Raw genomic sequence first — 17,243 nt, 5'->3', positions numbered from 1 at the left:
GGGGCTTGATCTCACAACCCTGAGATCATGACCTGAGCCAAAACCAAGAGTCAGATGTTCCCCCAACTGAGCCACCCAGATGCCCCCAACTTAATCACTTTTTTAAAGTCTCTGTCTCCAAATACAGTCACATTCTGAAGTGCTAGGGGTTAGGACTTCAACATATGGTTTTGGGAGGGCAAAAAATTCATCCATAACAGCTGTAGAATTGGGGGACACCATAGGTTTTATTGAAACATCTATAAGTTATAATTGTTTCCACTATCAAACAGTTCTGCTGGTTCTGTGGAAGCCTGCTTCTTTGACCATGGAAATTGAGAGAGATGGTGTTGTCTGTATACCCCAATGGTGCTTTTTCCATTTCTCCCATGACAAAACATTTTTGAAAAAGGACTACAAGACTGGAGGTCTGAAAGGAGGTAATCACAAGAGAGGGAAATGATGCACCTCTGAAGGTTACTTTTATTTTTCTTTTATATAAGTAATATGTACTGAAAATCTCCATGGAAGAGCATTTTATTTGGTGTCTCTAAAATCTGTTTGATTACCTGAGAAATGTTTTCCTAAGCCCACCTATTAAAAGATCAACTGGAACAGTATTTTATTAAACATAGTTTGAGATATCTGGATATTGCTTTCATCTGTCAGTCCTCTGTTTGAAAAGCCTTAAATAGCTCATCATTCATTATCAAATCAGATTCAAATATGTCCATTTAATTTAAGGCCCTCTACACTCTAGTCCTAATTTATTTTTATATCTTCATCTCCCATGATTCTCTTATATATATATCGTGTCCTCCAAATAACATGATCCTAAATATACTTTGTGATTTCCACATCTTTTTTAAAAATGTTGTTCCCATTGCCTTGAATTCATTTCTTCTGGCTTTCTAGAGGATTTTGCTAAATCAAAAATTCTATCTCCTCATGAATATTTTTAAACTCCCCAATTTAATGTGATTTCTATGAACTTGTATGGACTTTTAATATATTCCTCCAAAGTATGTATTTTTTAAAGATTTTATTTATTTATTTTAGAGAGAGAGTGTGTGCGCGAGTGGGGGGAAGAGGCAGAGTGGGGAGGGAGAGGAGAGAGAATCTCAAGCAGACTCCATGCTCAGCCCTGACATGGGGGTTCAGTCCCACGACCTCAAGATCATGACCTAAGCTGAAACCAAGAATTGGACGCTTAACAAACATCCACCCAGAGCAACCCAGACACCTCTGTTTTTGTTTTTTTGCTTTTTCTTTTAATGTATTTATTTTTTCTTGTTTAGTAAGCTGTAATTTCATTCAAGGTAGAAAACTTGTTGTACTCATACCTTCACAGCATGAATGCTCAACAAATATTAGTTAAATAAATGAAGTAAAGAGTGCACTAAAGATGATTCACTGAAGCCCTTGCCTCAAACTAGTTTATGAACCATATGCCTTTATCTGCTCTCCTTCATGAGACTCCATTGAAATGATGACAGAGAAAAAATGATAAGCTTTCATTAATAAAAAAGAAGTGAAAGGCATAAGAGATTTCAATCAATTTCTGGGAGATGGAAAAAGGGATGTTTCCTGTTAAAACGCCCTCTCAGGATGTCTAGAGGGTGATGCAGCAGGACAAAATGGCATCCCCCAGCGAAGCTTTGGGCTGTAAGATTTCTAGAAAAAGAAGTCAAATTTTAATTGAATTTCTGAATACTAAACAAGTTACCCCTGTTCCATCTACCACAGTACCATTCCCCTGAAGTTAATGTTAGTCAGACATTTACCACTGGGAAAAATCTGATTTTTCCTAAACAAATTAGAAGAAAATGTCTGAATTGTATGCTAGTAGATAGTTTGGAGTTGGGGGTCAGTATTCTATAACTGGGCATTTGGTGGCTCCAGACAAAATAGCGTGATCCCTTCTTACTCACCATAAGGTGTAACCTGCCACTTAACAAAACATTTACAGACAAAGGGATCCATTTAATATCCCTATATCTCGTATTCAGAATTTTGAAATATGGCTCTTGCCATTTGCTGACTATCAGCATGCAGCATGAAATGAGGGAAATAAATCCAGCCAGATGGAAACAACTATCTCTATTCTCACTGGAATTGTTTTGGATCTATAGGGAAGGTTGGTTTTATACTCACTAGTAAAAAAAAAACAAAAAACAAAAAAAACACATTTGAAAATAGAATCAAATATATTTTTTGAAGCAAGGAGACCCTTAGTAAATGAGTAAATATTTTAAATGTATTTTTGTTAGAGAAGTATAAATAATAGCTTAGAAGAATATTAAAGAATTATAAAAGGGTGATGATGGCTATTCAAAGGAATAAAGTACTGAGGATATTTTTTTATTTGTAGAATTTTAAATTTTCAGAATCTTTAACTTAGATTTCTGTTGGTTATATTTCTGAAGGATCTTATCTTCTCTTTAATAATAAGAAAAAAGCCGTAATAAATAAGTACACAAAGCTAGAATAGCTTAAAATTATTATAATTATTATTCTAGATTTAGGAAGAACAGGAGTTATGGTGGAGAAATAGAAAGTAAAAAAGATCTTTTGAAATTGACAGAATGCTGAAATTAAAATTTAATAAAATTCAATAAACTCCTACAACTCAATAGAAAAAAAAAAAAGAAAGAAAGAAAAGAAAAAAGAACCCTGATTAAAATATTAGCAGAGGATCTGAACAGGTATTTTTCAAAGACATATAGATGATCAACAGGTATGAAAGGGTGCTCACTATCACTAATCATCAAGGAAATAAAAATTAACCACAATGAGATTCCACCTCACACCTGTTACAATGGCTATTATCAAAAAGACAAGAAATCACAAGTGTTGGAGAGGATGTGGAGAAAAGGGAATCCTTGTATACTGAAGGTGGTAATATAAATTGGTGTAGCCACTATGAAAAACCATATACAAGTCCCTAAAAAAATTAAAAATAGAACTACTGTATGATCCAGCCACTTCTGGGTACTTATTTGAAGGAAACGAAAACACTAACCTGAAATGATATCCTTATCCCCATGTTCACTGCAGCATTATTTACAATAGCCAGGATATGGAAACAACATAAGTGTCCATCAATAGATGAATGGATAAATAAGTTGTGGTATGTACACACACACACACACACACAAACAATGGAATACTATTCAGCCATAAGAAAGAATGAAATCTTGCCATTTGCAGCAAGGGTGGACCTTAGGGCATTACCCTAAGTGGAATAAATCAGACAGAAGAAGGCAAATATCATATGATCTCACTTATATATGGAATTTCAACAAAACAAGACAAAACAAAACAGAATGCCAAGCTCATAGATACAGAGAACAGATTGGTAGTTGTCATGGTGGAGGACATGGGGTGGGCAAATGGGTGAAAGGGGTCAAAGATACAAACTTACAGTTATAAGATAAATGTCATGGGTATGTAATATACAGCATGGTGACTATAGTTAATAATACTGTATTGCATATTTGAAAATTGCTGAGAAAGTAGATATTAGAAGTCCTCATCCCAAGGTAAATAAACATAACTATGTATGAGGATGGATACCAGACTTTTTGTGGTGATCATTGTGCAATATATACACATATAAAATCATTATGTTATATACCTAAATCTAGTATAATGTTATATGTCAATTATACCTCAATAAAGATTTTTCAAAAAAAGTTTTGAAAGATAATATCATAGAAATCCTGAGGATTTCAGATGAAAGTACAGAGATAGAATGTGTAAGAAAAAGATTTGCAATACAGGAGATCAATCCAAGAGAAATAATGTCTGATTTAGTGGGACTTCCAGAGAACATAGAGAAAATAGAATATAAGAAATTAAAACAGAATAAGGGAGATTCAAATCTTTAAATTGACAGGGTCTCTTGCTTGTAAATGATAATGAATGAAAAAGAATTATACCTAGATGCATAGCCTTGCCAACTTACACAACAATAATGGTGAAGAAAAATTTCTTAAAACTTGTTCAAAGGGGGGGGGAAAACCTCAGTATTGACTAGGATTCTTAACTTTAGACAAGAGTATCCATTTAACAAGTTTAATCGTAAAGAGAAGTATGAAGGAATATGGATAACGCAGAGCAAGAAAGTTAGCCTCAATCGAGACTGAACTTGTATGAACAATCTCCACTGCCACACCATGCAACGAACCAGATAAAAATCTGGGAACCGTACTACCTCCGCAAAAGAATGTCTGCCTGTTTCTTCATTTAACTCACTTTCAAAGTAACTAGTAGATCTGAGGTTGCAACCTAACAACCTATGGACCAAAGTATGCTAGCAGATAAGTTTTACTTGGCTACCAGCCTGATGTAAATATGTTTTCTTTTGAATTGTTTTCTTGGAATTTGCCTTTTTCAGACATGTAACAGCCAGCTCACCACAAGGCTGAACACTCCCCATTGTCTCACGTCTGGCCTGATGCACATATTTACTTTACAAACCTTGCTCTGAGGACATTGGAATTACAGAACAACTATGAAAGAGGAATTCCAAAGATGAATTAAAAATGGCAGTATGATTATATGAACAGCCCCTATGGGCAGTCTGTTGTGAGATAATTCTTTCCTCTCATACTTCAGAGAAGGCAGTCCATAGATAATGCCTACAATGATATATAGTAATAAATCTTGGTAACATTGTCATTAAGAAATACTCAAAACTGCATTAAGCTGAAGATTTGGAAGCTTTTTTGTGGGTGTCAAAATTTAAGGTTTGGATGAAATAATATGCTAAAAATAGCACTGAGTAGAGTTAAAGTAATGTTATGTTTGGGCTGTTAATTAATTTCATAAATAATAATCACATGCATCCACACAGTATAAGGCACTGTGTTAGGAGTTTGGAACATGCAAAGCATGAATGCATTCTGATCACAAAAGACCAGTACTCAATACAGGGCAGGACACAATGTAAACATGGCCTGATTTGGAACATATTATAAATTTCACCTAGTAGATTTATTTTATTAGTAAAATGCCTTTTGTCTATGGTAGGATTAGCTTGCATACCTTGAGAATAAATTAAATGACAACATGGGGAGACAGTAAACAAATCTCCTAGTTACAAATAATTTTAGAAGGGCAAAAAAATACTCAAATGATAAAATGTAAATAATAATAATAGGAGCTTCTATAACTCCTGTCTTCCAAAATATTAATACTTATGGTATATAATTTTCCTTGGAAATTCACAGTGGTGTTCTAAACTAAAGGGATAGATAGAGTGGTGCTATATAAATGTATAAGGGCACAAAGCACTTGAACTAAAGCTAAATGTATGGTCTTCGGTAAGCAAGCAGGCTGTGTTCTGAGAGAGAAAGAGGCAAGTACATTTTAGTTATGGATTTTTATTGATTAATGCTGAAGTAGAACAGTTTAAAATCAGTAGGCTATGATTTACTTAGTAGTGGACTTAAAGACAGAATGACATTCATTATGACAGAGGAATTTACTTTTTCACCTGACAATTTAAAAAGTAGATGAACAATCTTGGGTTATCTGGGAGGTGAAGTTGGTTAAGCGTCCCACTCTTGGTTTCAGCTCAGGTCATGATCTCAGGGTCGCGGGGCTGTGGGATCAAGCCCCTGCATCAGGCTCCATGCTCAGTGCTGAGTGAGCGTGGACTCTGTCCTGCTGCCCCTTCACTCCCCCCACCCCTGGTCTCTCTCTGTCACTCTCACTCTCTCTCTCAAATAAAATAAATGAATCTTTAAAAAAAAGTAGATGAAAAATCTTTACAGAATTTTTTGGTGTGTGATAATTAGGCAGGGTCTTGAATTAAGTGAACACTTTGAAAATTACATTGGAGTTTTTGAAAGACTAACTTTAAGGATAGTGAATTTTGACCACCTTCAAGTACATACCGTCAGTCTTTCAGATTTAACAGTTGAACTCTATTTCATTTCTTCATGACAGAGATTCCTTTCAAAAGATTGTTCCATGTTTAAGTTCACTATTAATAATGTTTGAAAGCAATATGGCATCTTTGTATTTTCTCCACTTCAACAACAATTTTTTCTTGTCCTGAGAATGGCAAACAGCTTTCCAGTTCCATCTAGTGGTAGAAAATTGATTAGCATACACTATCTTGATTTAATCTTAGAACTCATTTGTTTTGATGTCTGATGACATAAAAAGCTGGGCAATTCTGCTGTTCAAGAGTAGGAATGAATAAACCTCTTCCTAGTAGACTGAGGCATCTTAATCTTGTGTTTTATTACTTCTTCTATCTAGAGATTTTGAATACTTCTCTTCGTAGATAAAGATACCCATACTTCTATGTCAGCGAACTAGCAAGAATAAATGTTCGTCAGAGTTTTGTGTTAGCTGTTTCTTTTATAAACTCCCCTGTTTTGCAAGCGTCTGTATACTCTAATATACCCTCTCCACCCATAAATTACAATTACGTTTCCAGTGACACAGCCTACAATTTGTCAAAATCATTTCTTTGGTCTACAGTGCTAACTGTAGATTCCTGACATTGATAGTAAAAGCAAGATTGTAATATCATTTCAATAATTTGATTTTTAAATAATGTAACAGTTTGGGACCATTATGAATTAGTGCAATTCATGTGTGTTTGCAATAAAGCACCCTGTAAAGAATATAAACAACTATGTGCAACCAAGTAGACATTAAATTGGGGAAACACAAGTGTATAGAATTAAACAAAGTGTATTAATTTTAATTAGATTTAAACCTTTGAGTTTTAAATCTACTTTTAATCAATATAATGAGGTAATAAATACCTATTCTTCTTTAAAATGAAGCATCAATAAGTAAATTTTATTTTATTTAACATTTCAAGTATAAATCTAAATGACATCCTTTTCCTAAGGCAGAAATTTCCACCTAGATATATGGTGGAAACACATCTTTTTATTTTATTACATAGCAAAGAATGGATTTTATATCAAAAATCCTTGTGACGAGGTGCTCTTTATTCTTACTGATGAGAAAATAATTTAGTTTCATAATAAAAATAAGTATAAAAACAACTAACTTGGTAATCTGTGTCAATTTTGCTGAATCTGAAACTGATCATTTCCTGTATATTTAACTACATTATTCAGGATTGAAGAGAACAAAATATACCAGCAAAACTAAATCTAATGATTAAAATACAGAGGTGTTTAAGACAACAAACATAATATTGTGAAAAAAGTGGATTCCTACTAATGATTACATTTTACATCCTTGAAGGCAGTGCTTTGTAATACCATGCTTACTCTTGAGTTTACCTGTAGTTTGGTGGCATCCTTGTATGCATACAAAAAATATAAAAGTAAAATCAAATTTTATTTTCTAGAAGTTATTAATATGAGTTTTCAAAAAAAAAAATAAAAACACCGTACATCTTTACAAAAAATACGAATTTGTCAGTAGAATAAGGTTTTATGCTGTTTTTGTTCATATTTTGTTGTTATTGTTTTGTTTTGTTTTCAAAACACTTTTTTTCACTATGTAAAATTTATTTTTATTTTGTTATAAAAAGTGTATAACACCGGTACCTACTCTTAAATCAGTTAATTTATGAAACCATTCTCTTTTGTAGAACACACATTGACATCAAAACAGTTAAAGAAATGTAATGCTATCTACAAAAAATTAGTTGTTGTTTTTTTTAAGATTTTATTTATTTATTTGAGAGAGAGAGAATGAGAGACAGAGAGCATGAGAGAGAGGAGGGTCAGAGGGAGAAGCAGACTCCCTGCTGAGCAGGGAGCCCGATGTGGGACTCGATCCTGGGACTCCAGGATCATGACCTGAGCTGAAGGCAGTCGCCCAACCAACTGAGCCACCCAGGCGCCCCCAAAAATTGGTTTTGATTTGTTATATTCCCCCCATATTTTGAGATGGCACACATAAAAGAAAATTAAAATTTTCAAACATTTTATATTTAGCAATTGAAAAAAAAAAGTACACTGTTTCCCTGCTATGGTCTTTATAGAAAAGATTTAATGTTTTAAGAAAAGAAAAAAAAGGTACTAAGATAACCATGCTGTAATCTTTTAACAGCATTTTTATATAGAGCAATTTGAACTGGCATGCAAGCAACTTCTCTTGTTGTCACATACCTGTATTCAGAGAAAATTACACCCATTTTATAGAAAAATCCCAATACATATACTGCAATAAGCTTAAAGCAATGTTAAAAAGACCAGTGTGAATGGCACACAAAACTGCTTCTTTATAAATTAACTGAATTCCTGATCATTAAGTAGGCACAATGAGATCCAGTCCTTAGGGCTTTGCTCTCTAGAAGAATACCTTTAAGTAATTTTTAAAAACCTTAGCATCAGGCTGCTGAAGAGCTTGACAAAACTCCTGAATTATTTCTGGAGCTACTTGCAAGAAAGGCAGGTATTCTTGTTGAAGATACTAGGACACTTTTTTTAAAAGATTTATTTATTTATTTATTTGAGAGAGAGAGAGAGAGCATGTGTGAGTGGGGGTGGGGGCAGAGGAAGAGAATCTCAGACTCCCTGCTGAGCATGGAGCCTAACGTGGGGCTTGATCTTACCTTGACCTGAGCCAAAAGCAAGTTGGCCGCTCAACCAACTGAGCCACTCAGGCTCCCCTTGTTCTGCTTTTTTAATGCAAACGATATTACTGAGCAGAGTAGTTCAGCACATTACTGAACTAGAAGGAGAGTATGTACTGTAATACAATTTCAACTTATTGTATCTGGAACAGGAAATTCCAGTTAAATCCTTTTTTCTTCTCTCTTTGTGAAAATTTGATGTGGGGAAACTTTTAAAAAACAGGACTAAGTAATAAGATTCTTTTACTGTATTTAGAAGCGTGTATTAAAATACATTTCTGCAAAGAGCAGACCCAAGTACCTACTCACTAACAGTCCTCCTTCCACTCGGTTGATCGTGTCGAAGCACAGGAGATTGGTATGTGAGTTAATTTGCTTTCTGGCAATAAATACCCATTTTCCTTAAAGGTGTAATCATAGATTAATGAGGAATGTGCTACCTGGATTTAAAGGAAAAATAAAATCAGTTGTCAAAATTGATTTATGCACCATCAGGAAGTTAACTGGAACAAATGATATTTCTAACTTGGGAAAAATAAACAGAATAGAACAAGCATACCTTTTTTTTTAGCCAATACTTATTATATTGAGAGGGACTTTTCATGTCCCAGATTTGGTGACTATAACTCAAAATTGAGGACAAAGTAGAGTCAAGTATCCCATTGTATATTCTGCTCCCCTTTCCATAGAAAGAGAAGATCAGAGAGGGTATGGATAGAGTAGCATAGTGCTCTTGCACCTACCCCCAACCACGTGAGGGGAAGTACAAAAGAATTACCTATTACTTGTGGAGAATAGGAAATTCTGCAGGAAGCAGGAACTAGCATCTTGTTCCCTAGTTAGGCTTTTGCTTATGTAGTTTCCTGTGATTGTTTGAACATGAGGAAAAAAGAATTAAAGAAAAATGGTAGAGCTAGAAAGCAGCCTTCAATCCCACACATGGGATTTTCCACAGAACAATTGATAGCTTAAAAAGATTTGAGCCATATTTCTGGTACCCCATCTAAGTGTGTTGGCCACAAGGTAAGGAAACTCAAGAAGCTAGACTGTAGGATATACCACTGGGGAAATAAGATGAGGGAAAGTGGAAGAGAGTTTCTTGCTTACCAGTGATCATATACCAAGGCTACCCACACTCCCCATAAAGGGTATTCACGTGTGCCTACAAGACCCCTTCATAGATGACAGTGATGGCCAGTTAGAGTTACTTTGGAGAGCAGCAACATCCCAGGAAGAATAAACCTGAGCTGGTAAGATTGGAGTTTCAAATTGGGTGGAACTGAGCTTTTTAATAACTGAACATGATTTGAAAGAAAGGGCCCGCCCAAGACATTATTATAAGACAGAAATGGGGGATTTGACAGGACATGGTTGAAGGCTACAAGCTCTTGAAGACTTTGATGTGTGGTTTGTAATTTATTTGACTAGACATTTTTTATTTCCTTTCTCTTAAGCAATCCTCTTTCCTTCCACTTCCCTTTTTAAAAAAATTTTTCTCACTTAGACATTTGTTTAGGGTTTAAAATTCATACACAAGCTTTGTTTCCTTAAAGGTTGCCCCATCAAAGTTTTTCCAAGGGTCTCATGACTATGGTTTTGGGTACATGAATTCTACAGCATGTCCCTTTATTCAGGGGAATAGACATCTCAAAAAGGTTCTTTCAAGTAGCAAACGTATACTGATATTCCATAATCCATATATTGTCTTAATAGAATATTTTATTTTCATATTCCTATTATTGTTTTCTATCTTTTTCTACTAATACCTTTATGAACTGCTGGAGCCATCAATTATTTTGAAAATGAAGCTGGACATAAACCTATCTAGGAAGGACTGATTACCATTGAGTTTTCGGTAAAAATGGTAGAGCAGCCTTAAAAGGGTATGAAATAAAGTAGACTGTACTATTTTACAGGTTCGAGTATACTTTGAGGTTGACAGTAAATGCACAAGCCAATTATTTTCCCTAAAAGTTCATTTGATTAGTGTAAACACATCTTAAATCTTCATTAAATGGCTCTTTGTAATTTTCACTAAGCTTTCCATTCTGTGCTTTTTGTCCCTAATATCTTTTGTGTTCTTACTGCTGCTGAGGTTAAATTTATTTCATGTCCATTAGCGATTGAGGAACTCAGTGATTTTTTTTTTCTAATTCTAATTCTAATGGCAAATTCATCATAGGGGAAAGTAATTGGTTAGACCTAGAAAATGATTCTGGTGAGGGAGACAGGTATTATATAATTAGGAAAGCTGAACATTTACTAATTAAGCATGAATAACATTGTTAGATTATTCTTTGTTCATTTAACCAAACATTTATTAAGCACTTACTCTGTGTCAGAATGGATGTCAGGGTCTCAAAAATATAGCAGTAAACAAGACATGATCCCTTTCCTCATGTGGCTTATTTCACTGGGGAAGTAAGACATTAAGGAGTAATTAATACAATTTAGTGTTATAGTATCATGAAAAAAGTACAGCCCTGCAAAGCTGAGAAAGTAATGAGTAAGCTGTAGGTCAAAGAATGAGTAGAGTGTAGGAGATAGAAGGAACAACATTGTGAAAAGGCCAAAGTATAAGAAAGAGTTTCTTGTTCAGGGTAAATTAAGGAGTGCTCATGGCTAGAGCACACAAGAGAAAGAAGAAGTCCTTTAAACATTTTCAACAGGAGAGTGATATGAATTGATTTGAGATTTTGAAATTCACTCTTATGACAGCACCATAAAAGCAGAACTTTTAAGATTTACTCTCTTAGTAGCTTTCAAATATATAACATAGTATTATTGACTATAGTCACCATGCTATGCATTATATTCCTAGGACTTATTTATTTTACAACTTAAAGTTTGTACTTTTTGTTCACTTTCACCCATTTCACCCACCTCCCCACCTCCCACCTCTAGCAACCACTAGTCTGTTCTCTGAATCTATGAGTTCATTTTTTGTTTCTGTTTTTTTAGATTCTACATATAAATGAGATCATATGGTATTTGTCTTGGTCTGACTTATTTCACTGAGCTAATATCCTCAAGGTCCATCCATGTTGTCACAAATGGCAGGATTTCCTTTCTTATACCTGAACGGTAATTCATTATATATATTTACACCACATTTTCTTTATTCAGTCATCCATCTATGAATACTTAAGTTGTTTCTATGTCTTGGTATAGATATCTTTTTGATATTAGAAATATCATTAGATATTAGAATATGTTATGTTCTATATAATTAGAAATATTTCATACATTTGCACGTTATAAGAATATTATCATGAACATACATGTACCTAGCATTTCAGATTTAAAAAATAAACATTCCACATGTTTCTGAAGCCCACGCATACTATCTCTGATTTTCCAGGACCTAGTTAGCTACAATGACAAATCCAAAATCACTTCTTTTATTTAACATTTTTATATTTGAGATTTCTCCATGATGTTTTATAAGCAGTAGTACTTAATTTTCACTGTTCTCTGTATGGATTTTATTTATTTATTTATTTATCCATCCATATTTCTGAAGGACTTGGATACTTAAGATTTTTATACTTCTTTTCTCTTACATTAGCAAATCCTTTCTGTTCTACATTCAGGACTGAGTCTAGTCTGGTCCAAACTATCATCATCTAGTGGATCATTGCAGTAACCTCCTCATTGGTCATTACCCTTTCTTCAATCTTTTCTCAGCACCATGACCCAGGGGGATTTTTATAAAATTTAAGTCAGAATCTTTTGCACCCATCTTTGAAATCCTCCAGTATCTGCCAAATCATCTCAAGCACAGGTCGGAGTCATTATAAACTTTTATAAATCTTTGTGTGGCCCCTCTCCCTGCCGTGCTACCTCTCTGGCCTCATCTTTTCTCCTCCCTCAACTCCAGTTAAACTGGCCTCCTTGCTTTTCCTTAGCTATACCAGTCATTCCTCTGCCTCAGGAAAGTACTTGTGGCTACTTCTGCCTGGACCAATATTCTCCTGGGTACCCATGTGGTTGCTGCTCCATAACTCTTAAAGATTTTTACTCAAATGTCAACCTCTCAGTGATGCCTTCCTCAACCATACCATTTACATTCCAGTTCATTCCTAAAAATTATTTGCCTCTCTGATTTTTCTCCCTCTCACTTCTTTTTTTTTTAAATTTATTTGAGACAGAGAGAGAGAGAGAGAGCAAGAGGGGAGGAGGGTCAGAGAGAGAGAGAGGGGGAGAAGCAGACTTCCCACTGAGCAGGGACCCCAATGTGGGGCTTGATCCCAGGACCCTGGGATCATGACCTGAGCCGAAGGCAGACACTTAACCTACTGAGCCACCCAGGTGCCTCCAGGAGTTCACTTCTAACACATAACACAGTGTGCTTCTTTTGTTTATTGTCAGTCTTCCTTCACTAGAGGCTCCAAACAAGAAAACATTTTTGTCTTGTTTGTTAACTGCCATAACTTTTGAATCTAGAGCTCTCCCTGACATAGCCTAAGTGCTTGATGAATATTTCATGTAGGGATTAATAAGTGGGAACTGGACATAGCCATTAGTATTAAATGGCATTACTCATTTCCTACATTTCTCAAACAATTAACATGAGCAAAAAGGAGAAAATTTTGTGTATTTACAATTAGCAGAAACTTAGAGATTCTTTCTTACCTATTTGGGATATTTGAAGAAAGCATAAAGAGGTCTTCTGGGGGTAGAAGCATAAAATAGCATGAGAACAAGCAAATGATTAAGGGAAATCCATCTGAAATGTCCTTGTCTAACCCTCCTTTTCTGTTCCCTTCCAAGTTACAACACTGTATTCCCATTTCAGCCCCTGGACTTAGATTTATTATTCTCTTGAATAGCTTTTAGTAACCTTGTCTGACAACGATTTGACTCCATGCTACCTTTTGGATCTCAAACAAACTCTGATGAATTCCTGGCACCTTCTCTTACATTTCCAGCACTTTAAGAGAATTCTATCTATGCCAAGTATCATCTTGCCAAGTAGACTATGGAGCATAACAAAGATAATTTTATTTTTGTTTGCCAAAGGGAACGATTTCTCCACCAGGAAAAATTATTTTTAGGAAGTAGTAGTTAGGTAGAGGCAGATGCAGTCAGTAGTCAGAAGTGGTCTGTTTTATTTTATTTTCCTATTTCCAAAAACATATTAGCATTAAAGAAAAAAGAGTAAAGGTTTTAGAGGCATTGGTGTAGGTTGACTAGACATGTTGAAATTGGCTCCAAAATTTAGCAATGAGGAAGGTGTAACAGGAAAATAGTGGAAGCTGACATTTACTGAGTGATTACTATGATCCCAACATCTGCTAAGAGATTTTTTTCTATTACTTCATTTTATCTAACCCAGTGAGGCTGGTGCTATTTTTCACAGAAGAGGTAGAGAATCACTCAGAAGTTACTTAACAACCCAAGATTGCAGAATCAGGATTCAGATCAGGTGATCAGAATTCAGGGTCCAAGCTCTTGACTCTTTTATTTTTTAAGGTTTTATTTCTTTATTTTAGAGAGAGAGAGAGTGCTTGTAAGTTGGGGGAGAGGCAGAGGTAGAGGGAAAGAATCTCCAGCAAATCCCCTGACCCAAGCGAGGTGGGGTTCAAGGCAGGGCTCAAGTTCATGACCCTGAGATCATGACCTGAGCTGAAATCAAGTCCAGTGTTCAACGTTCAACCGACTGAGCCACCAGGCACCCCATGGGCTCTTGACTCTTAATTGACTCTTAAGCACAATTAAGAAAGAATGAAGTAAAGTGAAGCATACCTGGAAAATATATGATTTTTTAAAACTTATTGACTCTTTGAAAATATTAATAAATGTATTATCTCTAATAATCCTTTAGATAAAACTCAGGTTTTAAAATGATTTTTTAAACCCTAAATATGATAGATATACTTTGTTATCTGCTTTTATCCATTCAGAATCTACAGACATTATGATGAAATATTTTGATATTTATATATTTAGCACTTTCCTTCTTAAAGTGTATTTCTTGTATTTATAGACTATATAAGCTTTATTCAGAAAAAGTAAAATTTACTATAAAAAATGGGAAAGAAGAACTCTTGTATATTCACAATACATTTTTTGTTGGTTGACTTTTTTATTTCTATCCAAGGCCACTGAGCAGAACATTCCAGAAAATACAAACTGTACTTTCTGAGATAAACTTACGTTCTTTCAAAAAATACTTCTGGGGATCTCATTGAAGACCCTTTTATCATGAAGAGATATTTTTTTCTTAACTGCTACACAATTGGGAGAAAGCCATTGCTATGATATGGACAGAAATTAAGAGTATATTTTCTGTGAAATCAAATTGATAAGTTGACATGTGTACACTCATAAATACAAAGCAAAATCAGTTACCTACCAGGGCCAAACAGGTATCATAAATGAGACGAAGTGGGCCATATTATTTAGACTATGAAACAAGTATAATATATAGCATGTGCATGACAGGATACACATAAACAGAAATTAAAATGAAATGCTGTATCTTATTGGTTCATAGTCAGGGTAAATGCGTTCGTTAACTGGATTATGAAGAACTACTTTCTAGGAATCTGCCATCTTTCAAACATACATTCTGTTAGTTTGAAAATTTTAATAGTAATTCATTGTAGTATTTGTAAATAATATCATCATTTAGAGCACCACACATAGACTTCTTTGAACTGTGCTTACCAATTCTTCCTGTAGGGAAACCAGATTATGTATGAAAATTGTCTTTTTAACCGCATTCACTGTGTTTTCCTCTGTGTGTGTGTGTATGTGTGTGTGCTTGTGTTGCAGAGAAGGCCAGCAATCGCCAGAACAGTGGCAGAAGATGTACGGTAGATGCTCTGGCAATGAAGTTTACCACATTGTTTTGGAAGAAAGTACATTTTTTGCTGAGTACGAAGGAAAGAGTTTTACATATGCCTCTTTTCATGCACACAAAAAGTATGTTTCTGCTTCCAGAGTGGACTTAAAATATAAATCAATCACACCCTTTAAACACAGTTTTCTAAAATACAGCCCATATTGGTGCTCATGAGTTGCAAATTTTTAACATAATTACTGACATTTGAACTCTGAACTTCTGTATGGTCTTTACAAGTTAGGAGTGTTAGGTATACAGTATAATTTAGTAGGAATATTGACTTTAGTAACTTTTAAGTTATCTTTAAAATATTTTAATCCATTAAGAATTCACAAATGCATGAAAATGAATCTTCTTTAGAGATCTAATTTTAAAGTGCTGATTAAAAATGTAGACAAAGTCATAATAACGTTTATAAAATCTAGACATTTAAAAAAACTTGCTTTGGCCAGAGAAATAAGTTAAAAAGTAAACAATTGTACCTTCTAATTCAAACATGGAACATAATATTTTTCCTTTTTGAAAAAAATTATTTACTAAAGAAACAATGTATGTTTATAATGAAAGTAATATATTATCAGTATTATAAATATATTGATATAACATTTTTAAGGTTTGTATATATCTAGTATATTCCACTAATCTAATATTTAATGTATTCTACTTTAATTCTCAATACGATTCTATCCATACATATACTTTTGATGTTTAAAAAATATTTTTAAGCTAGATTTATTTGTAACACTATAAGACATATTGAAATAAAAACATTCAGGACATTTTGTGTTTGGAGCATAACCTGAAAAAGTATAAAAGAAATTTTTAGTATCTATTACATTTAGTCGTTGATATTCTCCCAATTGAGCTGTGCACCTATTCAGACTATTACTTTTTTTTTTTTGTAAAATTCAGAGTAAACCAAATATGGTAGAAACAGAACTAAAAGAAATTTAGGGACCCTGATTTTTTCCTCATGTAACCTTGGGTAAGTTTCTTCTTTTAGGCCAATGACTTTTAAGCATTTTTGACTAAAGTCATACTGTTCTATATTTTTTGGCCAAGTGAAAATATACATTTATGGTAAGACTCAATACACACACACACAATTTATAAAAAATCCTTACCCTTACTAATGATACACACTCTGATGTTTTTCATTATTTTTTTTCTGGTCTTCATTTAAAAAAAGTATATATGTCATAATCAACTAAATTGATTTCACCACACACTAAGGACATAGTTTCTTTTCCTGGAAAAACAGGAAAGTTTTGAGAGTCTTGAGAGTCTTTTTTTTTTTTTTTTTTTGTCTTGAGCATCTTGAGTCTTGATCTTTCAGGATCTTTTCAAGCTTTAAAATGCTGTGATTTGGGGTTTTAATTTTCCTCTGCCTTATAATAGTTTACTAATTTTCTTATGCAAACTTAAAAACAAACAAAAAACATAAGAGCTTTGCTGAATTATAATTCTTAAACTTTTATTTATTTATTTTTTTTAAATTAAGGTTTGGCGTCTGTTTGATTGGTGTTCGGAGGGAAGATAATAAAAACATTTTGCTGAATCCAGGTCCTCGATATATTATGAATGCTACAGATACATGTTTTTATATTAATATTACCAAAGAAGAGAATTCAGCGTTTAAAAACCAAGACCAGCAGAAAAGAAGCAATGTACCAAGGTCATTTTATCATGGACCTTCTCGATTACCTGTACATAGCATAATTGCCAGCATGGGTAAGTATACATAAATTTGAAAATATCACTAGTTTCTTTCTTTCTTTTTCTTTTTCTTTCTTTCTTTCTTTCTTTCTTTCTTTCTTTCTTTCTTTCTTT

General features: G+C 34.0%; 1 protein-coding gene across 2 annotated transcripts in view; it reads left to right on the top strand.

The window, feature by feature from the left end:
- KCNT2 (potassium sodium-activated channel subfamily T member 2) overlaps positions 1-17,243 on the top strand; it is a 379,267-nt gene that overhangs the window by 259,580 nt on the left and 102,444 nt on the right. The window contains exons 15-16 of one of the 2 annotated variants that reach the window (XM_035010163.1): positions 15,344-15,493; positions 16,915-17,144. In XM_035010163.1, the coding sequence (XP_034866054.1) occupies positions 15,344-15,493; positions 16,915-17,144 (380 nt within the window). The remainder of the gene's footprint in view (positions 1-15,343; positions 15,494-16,914; positions 17,145-17,243) is intronic. The other variant, XM_035010164.1, reaches the window with a different exon arrangement.

Source organism: Mirounga leonina, unplaced genomic scaffold (assembly GCF_011800145.1).
Source record: "Mirounga leonina isolate KUSES-001 unplaced genomic scaffold, KU_Mleo_1.0 Mir_154, whole genome shotgun sequence".
In the NCBI taxonomy this organism is placed as follows: Eukaryota; Metazoa; Chordata; class Mammalia; order Carnivora; family Phocidae; genus Mirounga; species Mirounga leonina.
Note: the sequence above shows the minus strand (reverse complement) of the source record. Positions and strands in the feature narration are given on the sequence as shown.